Source organism: Eufriesea mexicana, unplaced genomic scaffold, assembly GCF_001483705.2.
Source record: "Eufriesea mexicana isolate 0111107269 unplaced genomic scaffold, ASM148370v2 scaffold124, whole genome shotgun sequence".
NCBI lineage: Eukaryota > Metazoa > Arthropoda > Insecta > Hymenoptera > Apidae > Eufriesea > Eufriesea mexicana.
In genome coordinates this window covers 151,842-165,482 of record NW_016908357.1, presented here as the reverse complement: position 1 = coordinate 165,482, position 13,641 = coordinate 151,842, and the positions used below count along the sequence as shown (strand labels likewise).

At 33.0% G+C, this 13,641-nt stretch overlaps 3 protein-coding genes across 3 annotated transcripts; 1 reads left to right on the top strand and 2 right to left on the bottom strand.

Annotated features, from left to right (window-relative positions):
- Positions 1–3,450: 3,450 nt before the first annotated feature.
- Positions 3,451–5,304, top strand: Pif1 (Pif1 DNA helicase). Its single transcript, XM_017911179.1, has one exon. It carries the CDS (start codon positions 3,451–3,453, stop codon positions 5,302–5,304), a length of 1,854 nt encoding a protein of 617 aa, XP_017766668.1.
- An 870-nt stretch (positions 5,305–6,174) lies between these two features.
- On the bottom strand, positions 6,175–10,822 carry brun (trafficking protein particle complex subunit brun). The gene is made up of 12 exons (XM_017911070.1): positions 9,735–10,822; positions 9,381–9,654; positions 9,110–9,308; positions 8,820–9,031; positions 8,557–8,755; positions 8,063–8,477; positions 7,761–7,981; positions 7,301–7,658; positions 7,075–7,231; positions 6,829–7,006; positions 6,535–6,758; positions 6,175–6,461 (listed from the first exon to the last, which is right to left on the bottom strand). Exons 1-12 carry the CDS (start codon positions 10,670–10,672, stop codon positions 6,270–6,272), a joined length of 3,567 nt encoding a protein of 1,188 aa, XP_017766559.1. The 5' UTR covers positions 10,673–10,822; the 3' UTR covers positions 6,175–6,269.
- An 831-nt stretch (positions 10,823–11,653) lies between these two features.
- On the bottom strand, positions 11,654–13,629 carry LOC108555495 (syntenin-1). The gene is made up of 8 exons (XM_017911153.1): positions 13,497–13,629; positions 13,119–13,193; positions 12,848–13,036; positions 12,675–12,785; positions 12,353–12,588; positions 12,099–12,252; positions 11,903–12,012; positions 11,654–11,821 (listed from the first exon to the last, which is right to left on the bottom strand). The coding sequence occupies exons 2-8, from the start codon at positions 13,167–13,169 to the stop codon at positions 11,767–11,769; spliced, it is 906 nt and encodes a 301-aa protein (XP_017766642.1). The 5' UTR covers positions 13,170–13,193; positions 13,497–13,629; the 3' UTR covers positions 11,654–11,766.
- Positions 13,630–13,641: the final 12 nt, after the last annotated feature.

The window sequence follows — 13,641 nt, the reverse complement described above, 5'->3', positions numbered from 1 at the left end:
CTTAACTCGTGTAGTGGGCTTTCCTTATTTTCTTATTATACGTTATTGTTGATGACTGCGTGTCTGTTTCGTTAAAGTGCGTTTAATTTAAAGCGTTGTCGAGTTTGCTTTTTAATCGTTTCTTTTAATAAAAGATGTTTAGCTTTTATAGATATCGATATCATAAACTATACAATTAATATAATTTATAGTGCAATATCAAATGTGATTAGGGTAGCGAAGTACTCGAGCTTGCGATATCGGATTTTGAATCGAACACAGATATCGTTAAATGACGTTTTTCTTTCTTTTTTCATTTTACGAAACTGTCGAATGTAAATTTTCTTTACATCCAGTATAGAAAGATCAAAGGCTACGTTTAAGTTTCGTCTCATCTCGTTCGAATAAATACATTTGTCATGTCAGGTCGTTAAATCAATGAGCCAGTGTATTAATTATACTCCATCGGATAATGCACCATGTACATGCTTATCTTCTTATCCATATACGAAATAATGGTACGAATTTAGATTCAATGTTAATTTAATTGTTTCTCCTTTTATTCTCTCGCCTACTTTGCTACATTTGCATTTTATAACAAACGCAATGGTACGCGAAACAGTTACGTTCGCAGTATAGATCAGTGAATGGAAATCTGTAATTCGTAAGTTTATATCGAACCGATTAATTTAAGATGATTGTTCTTTGATTTAATTTACAAAATAAGAAGTAATATAGAACAAGTGTTCATACTAAAGCGCAAGTCAAACGAGTGAAGTGAATAACCCTTTATCTACGAATGCGTCCTGTCAGTCTTAAGTGGTATACGTAAGTTTCATAGAGTGTTACAAGAATTACGGTTAAGATCGATACGTTAGATCCTAGATTTACCATAAATGATACAATTTTTCATACTATACTAGATAGAAATGTAATACGAGTGCTAGATTATTCAAATTTCACAACACGAAAATTTAAATGTATAAAAATATTAACGTGAAAAGACTCGCCTGATCTGCGCTTAACTGCCATCGACTGTGAACACGGTATGCGTAGAGAAAAGAAATAGAAGTAATATGCATAAGCTTGAAGTAACGTTTGACGTTTAAAACATTCTGAATATTAATGGAAATCGGTGTGTGGTTGTGCCCAATGTGGATAATTAAAATGCGTTTCGATTATTATGTGGATATTAGATTTTTATAAAAAAAAAAAAAAATGACACTTAATGGAATTTCGTCGGTAATCGTGATCTAGAGTAGTATCTAAGAAAAATATCAACGGAGGCTACTTTGTTGAGTTTTGTTTTAACTTTATCACGGGAAGAGACAATTTCTAACACGCGAAACGTACAATCGTATAAAAGACAAAATTGTGTTCCAAAACGTTGTAGCGATTATAATATAACACGAGTACGAAACAGTGAAGTCGAAAGTCTCCACTATGACGGTATTTATGATGGTAGCGTATCATAGATCCGATAGATATATCATAAGTGAAAGAAATGGTAAAGTACGACGGGAGATCTCTTGTTCACGTAGAGTTTTTATGCCCACAAAGGCCCAATACATGTAATCCATCCATATAGTAGCAAAGGTCAACGTGGAACCTCATAGGCTGAATATTAAATCGTTCTTTTTAATCGCTTTGCAATCTTTTTCCATTCAATTCACGAGAAACATGATTAAAAACGTATGAACAAAGAAATTTGTCCCAATGGTTTTAATTTCAAGTACAATATATGTTTTAAGACGTTTCACTGATTAATGGGCACGTGCAATGTGTACAGATGTATAAAGGTATGCTTCGTTATACGAAACATTCTGTTTAACAGAAATATTTGATAATATTCAGCTAGAGGCCGCAAGCACCCGAAAAAATCAATGTTTTCCATTCGTAGAACTAGTCAACTTTACATCTCACAATCAATGTACAAACGTTAAGATAAATGTTTCGTAATGTCATTACACTCCTAGAATCCCTTAGCCTAGTATTCGTTTATTTTCAAATGTATCGGTATGTACATCTCTACGTTCTATGCATAGTCGCTCCCATAATCTTCACCATTTGGCGTATTTAGCGACCATAGTTGATTAACTAGTCGAAATATGTATACGAAGTATACATACCAGTATACCGCCTTCATACTTTCAATTATCAAATATGTTCATACTTGAGACGACTTTAAAAAATTTCGTACAATTTAGTTTAACGAGTAGGGGAATTTTGTAATTCAACACGAAAGTGAAAACGACGCAGCGCGTTATTTAATATAATTAACATTTTCACGTTATTATTATTTTATATAGACGATATGCATAATGCAATTTAATAGTCAATTACAATCGTGTCATTGAATATGTCCGTTGCCAAATAATTCTCTTTAGAACATCATGCCTCGTAAATAAAATTCAGAGTATAAGCTCGAAGACGTGGGTCAATTCCCAAAATGAAAAAAAAAGAAAAAAAAAAAAAAAACAGTGTAGCTGATTTGAGTGCCTGTAATTCATGCGAATATATGCATTTCATATTTTTCTGGACACGAACGATTTTTCGGAAAATATTCACCATGTTATCTTCTAGCTTATGCTTCTTTTCAACGTTACCGATGACAAACGAGGCGAATAAAAGTAAAATACATTAAAAGGCGGTATTATAATATAATGTCGAGAAAAGGAAAATAAAACGCGTGTTATTCCAATGGAATTTCATATCACAGAACGCAGTATTTTTTCAACGAGTAAGCCTTGAAACAGGTGACCCGTACTCTGATTTTTCTATGTTAAATGTCAGACAATATATATATATTATATGTACATCTATTTATATGTCCCTATTTACATGAATAGTTATGAAATTGACACCATTTTGTAAGTATGGTGATGATAAAAATATCATGTAAGTTACCAACATCTGTCCAACATATAAAACATCATAATTATTAGCGTCTTCGAACTATAAGTTAATGTAAAACTATTAGATCCGTCTGAATCGTTAAGTTGCATACAATATTTTATTTTAACACAACAAATGTATCATATGTCTTCATTCAAGTTTATGTATGTAACTATTAATGATAAATACCATGATCCAATCGTGGTATTCATATAGTTTGATAAAGTGAAATACAATAATTTAGTATCAGTCAAACGTTTTAGTTTACATAAAAATACAGAACCAATCAAATTTGTGAGTATTCAAGAAGACACAGGATAGTAAGTACATGGTAAGAACCAATCATTTAGAGCGAAGGATTTCTCTAAAGGAACAAAAAATATCCCTAGTATTTGGCGCGTAAATATCGCGCCAAATTATACAGTCATGGCGCCGAGTGAATGTAAACAGTCAGTGCAGTGTATTCTCTTATGAAAATTTTATAATTTTTGTTTCACCTGACGAGGAATTTTTAAATTGTAGTGTTTTAACATTTATTCAGTTAATTGTTTACACATAATTTATTCATAAGGAGATATGGATCAAAATAATGTTTCAGTGTCATGCTCCGTCATAATCGAATGGATTAACTCTCAAGGTTCGATACTGAAGAAAGTAAACCATCGATCAGCAACATTATATTTAATTCGAAATGATCATCGTGAAATGTTCATCGAAGTACATGCAGAAAAAGCAAAAACAAAGACGAAGCTATTGGTGAAATCTATGTCCGTTTTTAATAAATTTATGACTGAAGGAAAGGCTTCTATTAAGTTTAAAGACGAAAATTGTACATTATTCTTATCAAATGCACCGACAGCCCAATTAATCAATTTTCTGAAAACTGTCTATATCAAAATTTCAAGTCAATCAGATGAAGAGATGAAAAATCCATTAAAGAAGAAATTTCTCAATACAACGCTCGATGCTCATCATCAGGAAATCAGTCCCGTGACAAGTATTGAAATAAATAAAGCCAAACAAAACGCTATCAGCGTATCACGTGCAACGATTACAACACCATCGCCTAGCGCCGTTAAAAAGAGGAAGCAGTCAGATCAGAGTACATCGAAATCATGTATCGTGAAGAAATTGTACGAAACCCCAAAGAAAGAACAGATTACGGACGAACAAAATAAAATTTTGAATGCAGTACTTAGTGGTAAAAATGTCTTTTTTACTGGCAGCGCGGGTACTGGAAAATCGTTCTTATTGAGGACGATAATAGCGGCCCTGCCTCCCGATGTCACGGTGGCTACAGCAAGCACAGGAGTAGCAGCTTGTCATATAGGGGGACAAACTTTACATCAGTTCTCAGGAATTGGGTTAGGAACCGCAAATTTAGAGAGATGCGTGCAAATGGCATCCCGCAATTCTTCTGCTGCCTCGTGGAGAAAAACGAAACATTTAATTATAGATGAAATTTCTATGGTAGACGGTGATTATTTCGATAAGATCGAAGCTGTTGCAAGACACATTCGTAAAAGTGAAAGACCATTTGGGGGAATACAATTGATATTGTGCGGAGACTTTTTCCAACTTCCACCAGTTTCTACAAAAGACAAGAACACGAAGTTTTGTTTTCAGAGTGAAGCATGGGAAAAGTGTGTACACTTTAATTTCGAATTACAAACTGTTCATAGACAAAAAGATCCTGAGTTTGTCAAAATTTTAAATAGTATCAGAATAGGCAGAGTAACTGACGACATTGCAGAAAGACTTAAAGCAACCGCTAAACAAAAAATAGAAAATAATGGTATTTTAGCAACAAGACTTTGTTCTCATGTAAACGAAGCTGAAGAAATTAATGAACATCAGCTAAATAGTTTAGAAGGTGAATCTAAAATTTACATAGCCCAAGATTCTGATGTTTCAATGACTAACACTTTGAATCAACAATTGACCGTTCCTGACAAACTAATATTAAAAGTAGGTGCTCAAGTAATGCTGTTAAAGAATGTTAATATTTCTGATGGTCTAGTAAATGGAGCCAGGGGTGTAGTTACAAAGTTTGTGGATAATGTACCAATAGTTCAATTTAGATCAGGATTACAATATCGCGCGAAGCTAGAAAAGTGGAATTTAAAAACAAATTTAGGAACTGTTGTTCATAGAAAACAGATTCCATTAAAATTAGCATGGGCTTTTTCTATTCATAAAAGTCAGGGATTAACTCTAGACTGCATTGAAATGAGTCTTGCAAGAGTCTTTAACGCTGGTCAGGCATATGTAGCCCTATCCAGGGCACAAAGTTTGCAATCCTTGAGAGTTTTGGACTTTCATAGTCAACAAGTGTGGGCTCATACAGATGTGCTTATGTTTTATAAGAAATTTAGAAGGAACTTGCAAGAAATGGAAATGATTCCTTTAGGAAAGAAGCAAAGAATATAATTAGGTAAAATGACCATAGATATTGAAAAAATAATTTGTACGTATATATGTATGTATATTCACAAAACTTCATTACATTTATTTTACAAATTATTTTTTCAATTGGGATTTGGTCCCATTTTCCAAAAATTTTCGAAAGCGAAAACAGTAGGTTCTACTGGAAATCTTGACCTGATTTTGCGATTTTGTATTAGGAGTATGGAATATGTAAGGATGTGGCACGTTATATGTTCTATTCCTTCAAGAATGTATCAAATAACGTGTTTCAATCTGTTCAAGCAGTCGAATTAAAATTTTTCTCACCACTACTTGTTAAAAATGTGTACTAATTATCCGATTCGATATGAATTTTAATCTGTAATATCCATTGGTTATTTCCTGTAAAGTTTACCTTCCTGAAAACGAATTCGTAATTGAAATTGCTTTATCATCCTCAGTTTTAAAAAATTATGAATTTTCCTAGGAAAGCACGACATTTGGCTAAACTGAAGTATTACATAAAAAGCAAGAACGTTAGGAGGTTCATTGTTGTCTTAAAAGTTAGATGAGAGCGTCTCAAATTTATCAAGGTCCATAATTATAAGAGGGTAAAATATTTATTGGCAAGCTGAAACTTGTTAAATTATCAAAAAGTCACATTTTTCGGAAACTGTGGCAGAGCAATTTCGATCGTGGACTCATGTTCAGGAAAGTAGAATCTTCAAAAATCACCTAATGAATATTACAGATTAGGGAAAAAGTTAAAACTTGTTGGAAAGTGTTATTAGTCACAGATCGAAAACATGCGATAAAATATTACAGAAAGGATTAAATATAACACTCAAATACTTTTCGATAGTTTATTAAAAAAAGTAAAAGTTTCTAAATTTCATCGCATATAATTATTATAACAAAGCATAGATACATTTTGTTTTTCCCCTTTCAACAAATATTACAAAGTCGCACTTTGAATAACTTCATTTACGTCAATAATCGTCAACAGTTATTTCTATTGATGGTATATAACGCCACGTGTGTCCAGCGTTTACCAATTCCGAGCAAATAACTGGTGTATTTGGAACTGATTCTTTACTACTACATTGGATGTCTATTTTATACTGCCCTGCTGTAAAAAATACTACACGACATTCATGATAAAGTCTTCCATACTCCTGCAACTAAAAGGAAAGAACAAGACTGTTAATACGAAAGTACAAAGTACATATTACGAAATTTTGAACGGTAACTCACTGCCGGAAGCATGACTTTATTTGCACCAGCGATGGATAATCTCGTTTCTAGTTGATAATTATTTACACCGTTATGGTGATCTTGATAAAAATTGACGGACAACATAAGATCACGCAGTGGATGTTCTAAAGCATTACATATTCCTATACCAACACTAACGCATTCACCTAAATTACATGTAAATTCGTCCTGTGCCTTTACAATCGTATCGTTTATTTTGATCTCTGCAAAGCATACGCAATTATTAATTAATATAAGCGCGGGAAAGTTACTTGTACGATTATTCAAACATACCCCATTGTAAGGGACTCATTCTAACAAGATCTAACATATCTTGAGTGAGAGTAATGCCAGAAAGAGTCGCTTTCCCGATCAATTCTGTACCCAATAATTGCCAACGTAAATCAACTAGCGATGCGATGTGTTCGGAGCAAACTTTTTGAAGCTCTCCGATATCACCTGCTCCATTTAACTGTCAATAAAGTACAAAGAATAATGTTTGTATTTCATCGCTATAAAGTGCAGCTAATTGTTTATTACCATAGATAATTTATTAAGTGGGCATCGATCAACCGGCACAGGTATTCTACACGGCTCTTTACCCTCCATGTATATACATTTAGTTTGCGTGTAATGTAACTCCATTTCATGATTAGTCATATTTGTTACATCTAATACGAGATAAAACTGCGATGGTCTGGAAAGCATGGATGTGTCTATAATATAAAGATATATCACTTTTTCGTTACCGCTTACACAAACTTACGTTTCTGCTGGAAGTACGTCCCAATTTGTAATTTGTACACTAGGCAACATTTCAATTGTGATAAAAACCGACGAAATACGACAATAGCCTGTTATTAGGCCTGCACCACCTGAGTATTTTATTTTTAATTGCCCTTCGACGACATTTGAAGTATGTAATGGAACCGCAAGTTTCGATAAACGCGAACTCGCCAGGGAAGAATGTCCCGAATGAGAACTTAAACCAGATCTAAACGAGGAAGTTAATTCGGATTGTCTCTTTGTATGCGATGGAGAACTTAATCTAGATGGTAACGAACTGTGTCCTGAGTGAGACATTAAACTGCTGGGCTGACTAAGATATGTACTGCTGCTAATATCTAGAAGATATTTAAAACACACAATAGTTAATTAAATTATGATTGTTCGAAGAAAAAGAAAAAGGAGGAGGAAAGATTGGAAACAGTTATCATTAATATTACCATTCCGAGATGTAGGTGCTATAAAGTCTGTAGCCGCATATAAATATAAAGTTAGACTCGCATTAGCACCAGGTTGCAATGGCAATTGTGCTATTACATTTTCATCGCTCCATTTAAATATTTTACTCTCAGTTATCGTGTCTAACGTCGATTGTATTGATAATTCGATTGTTTCTATAGGAACTTGCCCACTATTTGTAATTGTTACGGTACATTCGGCACTATAACGAAAATATGGCTATTAAATTTAATTTAAAAACTCATGTTATCGATGTTATGCTTATTTATAATATAGAATATACCTCTCTCCACCATACAATGATGTACTTGCACTAGTTACTATATTATCCCCGGAACTAAAGCTTGCAGTTTGTGGTAAACTCGTAGCTACTTCGATTCTCGGTAAAGCTGGAACTACCTCAACGGTATACTGAGAATGAACCATTCCTTCCATATGCCTTAATCTACAATTTGATTTTACTCCTAATGTATGCGTACTAAAACCGAGAATTTCTAAATCCCCAACTTCTTTAGGCCTGCCTGCTAATGTTACCGCAATTGGTCCTGACTCCGCAGGAAGTGTAATACTTTCTGGAATTGATTCGAAGACTACACCATTTGTAAGAAGTCTCATATTAGAAACATGAAGTTCAAACGGCAGGGGATTAATGAGTTGCATCGATACTTCGCAGATATCACCTTCTACCCATAAATAATCTGTAAGATCATATACATCTGTTTTATATACTAAACGTTGTGGGGATCTAACTTTGTAGCTAAACTTAACTGAACATACCAACTTTACTTTTGGATATATTTTTTCTCTCTAATGACCCAAAGTTAATTGGCGTAAATAGAAACGGACCATGATCTTCCTTTACTCTTTCGATTTTCTGAGGTTGAAGATGCGGTTGCATATTTTTTAAAATAAACGATTTAGTTTTCGGAATATTGGTTAAATTGGCAGGCGGTATAACTGTACCAGAATCTAGAACCTATTAGAATAATTTTACTCTCGGTTCTGAAAATACTGTTGTCACATTTTCGGGCGAAACTTACGAGAGGTACGGGAGCACCTTCGCATTGTTGAGATACACTTTGAAGTTGCAAAGCAGTTTCTTTACGTTCATTAGGAGACAGGTAATTATACATTGTCTGAAGTAAAAATGTCATGTGTCTAGTTGCCAATGCTGGATTACCCATGCGATTAGCGGTAGTAACAAGATCATTTATCACTTGAATTTGTATAACTGGCCAACCTCTATGACTTTCTGTACAAATAAATATTCCCGTAATGTTCGCATATTACGACACATTGAAATATTACTATTTCATAAAAAGGAAATTACCAGGAGACATGTCAATAGGATCTAATGATAATTTAAATCCAGAAGCAGCTTGTAACATTAGATTATAACACTGTTGCCAATCTGGATTACGATTATTTTGAGACACGTGCCTTGTTGCAGCTAATCTTAAGCAAAAGGATGCTTTTCTTATAAAACCAAAGCTTGTGTATAAATCTGATAATGTGGTAAACCGATCAATCTAGAATATTGTACAGTTACTTGTTATTATAGCATTTACTAAATTAATAATATTCTTGAATGTATTACATACTTTTTCTTGTTCGCTTAGTGACAAATTTATAAGTATAATATTGTTTAAGTATGAAGCAGCTTGTAAGGTACAATTTTGTTCTATTGAAATTCTTGTAGCTTTAAAGCTAGCTTCTGTCTCGATTATTCCAGCATATTGATATTTGCTATAATGAACTATTGCTTCACGATATTTTTTTGATATTTCTTCAGGTAGTAAAATATGTGGCATATTACTCTTCACCACCTCTATAGCCGGTGGTGATGGTAGAGTAGCTACAGCTTGTGAACCCCTTCTAATATACAATGAACTACTATCAAATCTTTATTCAAAACATCTAACTCTTGTATTTTAAAATATTTTTACTTTACATACCTCTGCTTACCTGGACTTCCTTCTTGAAGGGAAGAATTCCTTTGCAATGGAAGACTTCTACACATATTTGGATATAGCACTAAAGCAGATGCAGCACATAAACCTTCGAATGCTGCTCCTAGCCACAACCAATCATTAACAGCTTGTAATACACTAGCCGCAGAATTATAATTGCTCAAAGCATCTGCTGGTAAACCAGCTTGAAGACACAAATCACCTAAATGTTTTGTCATACGTCCCACACATCTTTTCCTGTTATTCCTAGATTCAAGGTCTAATCCTATGAAATCTTTCTTCTCAAAAGGTGCTAGCAAGAGAGATACTCGATCTATTTTTTCACGCGATCTCTCTAATCTTTTGGATTCCAAAATCCAAAATAAAGAATTGAGACACTCCATTACATGAACCTCGAGATTAGGGCATGTTTCATCCATATAAAATACAGCTATAGTTTTGAAATTTGACGGTGTGACAAATGGTGTCGGTGGTTCGTGTATATTGCTTGATTCCAATGGCCCCAAAAGAATAGCACGTGAATCATATAATGTTGCACTATATTTTACTTTTAAAGATTCATGGACTCTACACAATTCATTCAATTCTGTTTGATTGTCGTATTTACCAAAGGTAATTAATCCTAATAATCTTCTGTGAGTTTGAAAATCACCCCAATCATTATTTTCAACTGGATGTTCTCTGACAAAACGAGCAAGAATTTCACGCGTTCCACCAGTAGAATCAGCCACCGAAAATCTACTGCCTGTCTTAATTATTCGCTCACATAACCTGCTGACAGTCTTTTGCTTAATTTGTGTGCCAATGGGCCTCAAAAGTAAAAGCAATGCTGCATGATCGTGAGCAGTTTGCTCATAATCAGGATGAGACATTTTGTTGTCGGGTACCGGACTCGACAAAATAACACTAATAGCAGAGCGCATTTATATCACTCACTACCTAGTGGTACTTTACGGTACCTAGGTTCACATAAATGGTAATTTTTAATATGGTACGACAGGTATATAACAATTTTTTAAACAAATAATTAAATCTTGCGTTCATCATACTAACAACTTACATTTCACTTCGTGTAATTGTAATTGTACGGCAACTTCTATACTACTCGCAGAAGTGACAAATAAAGTAAGAACTGCCATGTTTAAAATGGAACAAATGCGCGTGCGTGATAAGAAATTTTGTCATATATTCGTAACCATAGAAAACTGATAAGAGCTTATTCGACGATTTTAAAATATAGCAAACAATAAGGGCATAAGAGAAAGAACAAGGAAATACGGTAAAATATAGGTACGAGATTTACAACTTTTAATTTTATTCGTAATATGTATACATATATCTCTTTAATTATCTTCATAACTTACATTATACAAAATTGGCACATTGACAAACAAGTACAGCACGAAACATTTTAATTTTCGAGTCTTTATGGTGTATACAAACTTAGGTATAATAAAATGTTGGAGTATTGCAAAAAAAGAAAAGAAGTAAAAATTAAAAATTAAATTCTTGTAGGAAAATCTTTATATTCTAGAGACCTTTTAAATGTGTGCAATGATGATATGTAATTAAGCGTAATCATTTAAAACAGTTTTTTCTAATTGGAATTATTAAGAAAAAATTTGTGTAAATAATTATGAACCTCTTTTATAAAACAATAACAGCAGAATAATATTTTTAGTTAAACAACAGAATTACCCTAAGTCTAACTATATAATAATAAATAATAGTTATATCGTAAATGATAAAATTAATAAGCATTAGATATTTATTAGATATTAATATGATGCAAATATAAAGACCAATCTGAATGCATCTATTTATCTGTTTATATTTTTTTCTTAAAAAATCTAAGCCATTGCAATTATAAAGATATTAATCAATTTGTTTACCAGTACTGCGAATATAAAGATGGTACTATACCTGATTTATGCATGGTAGTTGTAATGTAGAAACTCACATATGCATCTTTAGTATTATATTAAAATATAAAATCAAGTAAAGATTAAAATTTATTTTAAACATCCGGTATGGAATGGTCCATTATAGTCTTCAATAAGCTGATGTTCATTCTAAGCAGAAAGAAAAATTTCGATAAAATATTTGCGATTCGATACAATTAAACATAATACTAAACTACAAAGGGTACATACTTTTTAACCATATGATCGAAAATGTATGATGGAATAATCGTTACCGTGATTATATTTCCGCCATTTTCAATCTCTTTAGTGATTTCTTTGTCTTTCAGTCCTATTACGTTCTAAATCATTTCGTAAAATAATAGATATATTTCTTAAACTTATCAATTAAATTTAAACATATAAGCGTTTTTCTGTCGTAACAAACCTTTCCATCAACTTCTAATATCTGATGATCCGTTAAAAGTCCGTTTCTGGCAGCCGAAGAATCTTTAACTAAAGCTATTATCTTACCATCCTTAAATTGAAACCCAATATATCCCATACTGTCTTTGTGCATAGTTACTGTGCGTTCGAACGGTCTGAAATCGATGAAATTTAATAAGAGATATTAAAATTACGAATAACTGGTAAGTACAGAACATAACTTTTACGGAATTTAATTAAAATTATACGACTAACCTATCTCTTACTACAACTTTAATCCCGTTAATATTAGCGTTTCGGAACATTTTGTGAACTTGTTCCGTTGAATATCCAGCAACAGAGGTATCATTTATGCTCAAAATTTGATCTCCAAATCGTAGTCCGGCAAGTGCAGCAGGTGAATTTTGACTTACCAAGCATACAAAGATGCCATTACTTACAGCTTGCACTCTCAAACCAACTTTACCATTTTTGTCCTTGCATAGGATTAACTACAATGATAGGATAACAAAAATTATACCACTCAATGTACACGTTTTTTCTACACATGTATACTTAAACATGAAAAGTTACTTACCTCTTTTATGCCATTCGTAACTTGTGCTCTCTGTAATCCTAAAGCCTGTCCAGTCAGTGGTGCAACCATACCTGTTACAGGCCCCGAGGTTGCAGAGATGCTTACTGCCGTCTAAAGTATATAGACCATCATAGTATATTTACAGTGCTGTAAGAGTACATTATGTTACTTACAGTACGATTTGCAAGAGAATATTCAGGCATATTTTGTGCTATCACATTTTCTGTAAGTTCCAAACCCATGTATTCTCCTAACGAAGGATACAATGTTGTAGGAAGAGAATCATAGTCAGGTGCAGAGGGATTAACTTCTTGATGCGATATAGGTGGAACATTACATTGTGATTCCATTTTTAATTGAGCCTATAAGTACAACAAAAATTAATACATACATGATAAGTGAGATAATATGAAATATTAGAAACAAGTCAAAATTCTATCTTACCTTCATCATATGATCTACCTTCAAGTCCTCGAGAGTTGGATACAAAGACATTTTGTGTAGACTGTGTAGATTTTTCTAGAAGTAATTTACACTTATGTAAAGTATGTTTTAGGAAAGCAGTTTTATTTATAATAAATCCCAAAATAAGGCAATATATGGAGATCTTAAATTATTTATTGTAACTTATGACAGAGATATATTATAAATAACAATATGAGTAGATGCAAGGAATACAAAACAAGGTAAATGTTTAGTTATCATTTTTATAATATCATGATTCAACCGCTAGTCACCCGCATACCGATATGATGAATGTGCTGAATATCTAAGAATTCTTGTACAAATATTTGAAACTAGAAATAAATTTGAATATTATACCTTTAAAAAATGAACGATAAAATATGACGCTTATATCTCAATGTACACAGCTTGAATTTAAAGTTGCACTATTTTATGCAAAAAAGCGGAGTCACACGTCTTAGACGTCACAAGAGCTACTTGAAGTATCATTGATAAGCCACAA

Excerpts from the sequence above, each read along its gene's own strand:
- Pif1 (XM_017911179.1), top strand. The coding sequence starts at position 3,451 with ATGGATCAAAATAATGTTTCAGTGTCATGCTCCGTCATAATCGAATGG.
- LOC108555495 (XM_017911153.1), bottom strand. The coding sequence starts at position 13,169 with ATGTCTTTGTATCCAACTCTCGAGGACTTGAAGGTAGATCATATGATG. Across the intron at positions 12,786-12,847 it reads ATTCTCTTGCAAATCGTACT|ACGGCAGTAAGCATCTCTGC; the intron begins GTAAGTAACATA and ends TATATACTTTAG. Across the intron at positions 12,589-12,674 it reads TTACGAATGGCATAAAAGAG|TTAATCCTATGCAAGGACAA; the intron begins GTAAGTAACTTT and ends CTATCATTGTAG.
- brun (XM_017911070.1), bottom strand. The coding sequence starts at position 10,672 with ATGCGCTCTGCTATTAGTGTTATTTTGTCGAGTCCGGTACCCGACAAC. Across the intron at positions 8,756-8,819 it reads AAGGTGCTCCCGTACCTCTC|GTTCTAGATTCTGGTACAGT; the intron begins GTAAGTTTCGCC and ends TTATTCTAATAG. Across the intron at positions 6,462-6,534 it reads ATAAAGTCATGCTTCCGGCA|TTGCAGGAGTATGGAAGACT; the intron begins GTGAGTTACCGT and ends CTTTCCTTTTAG.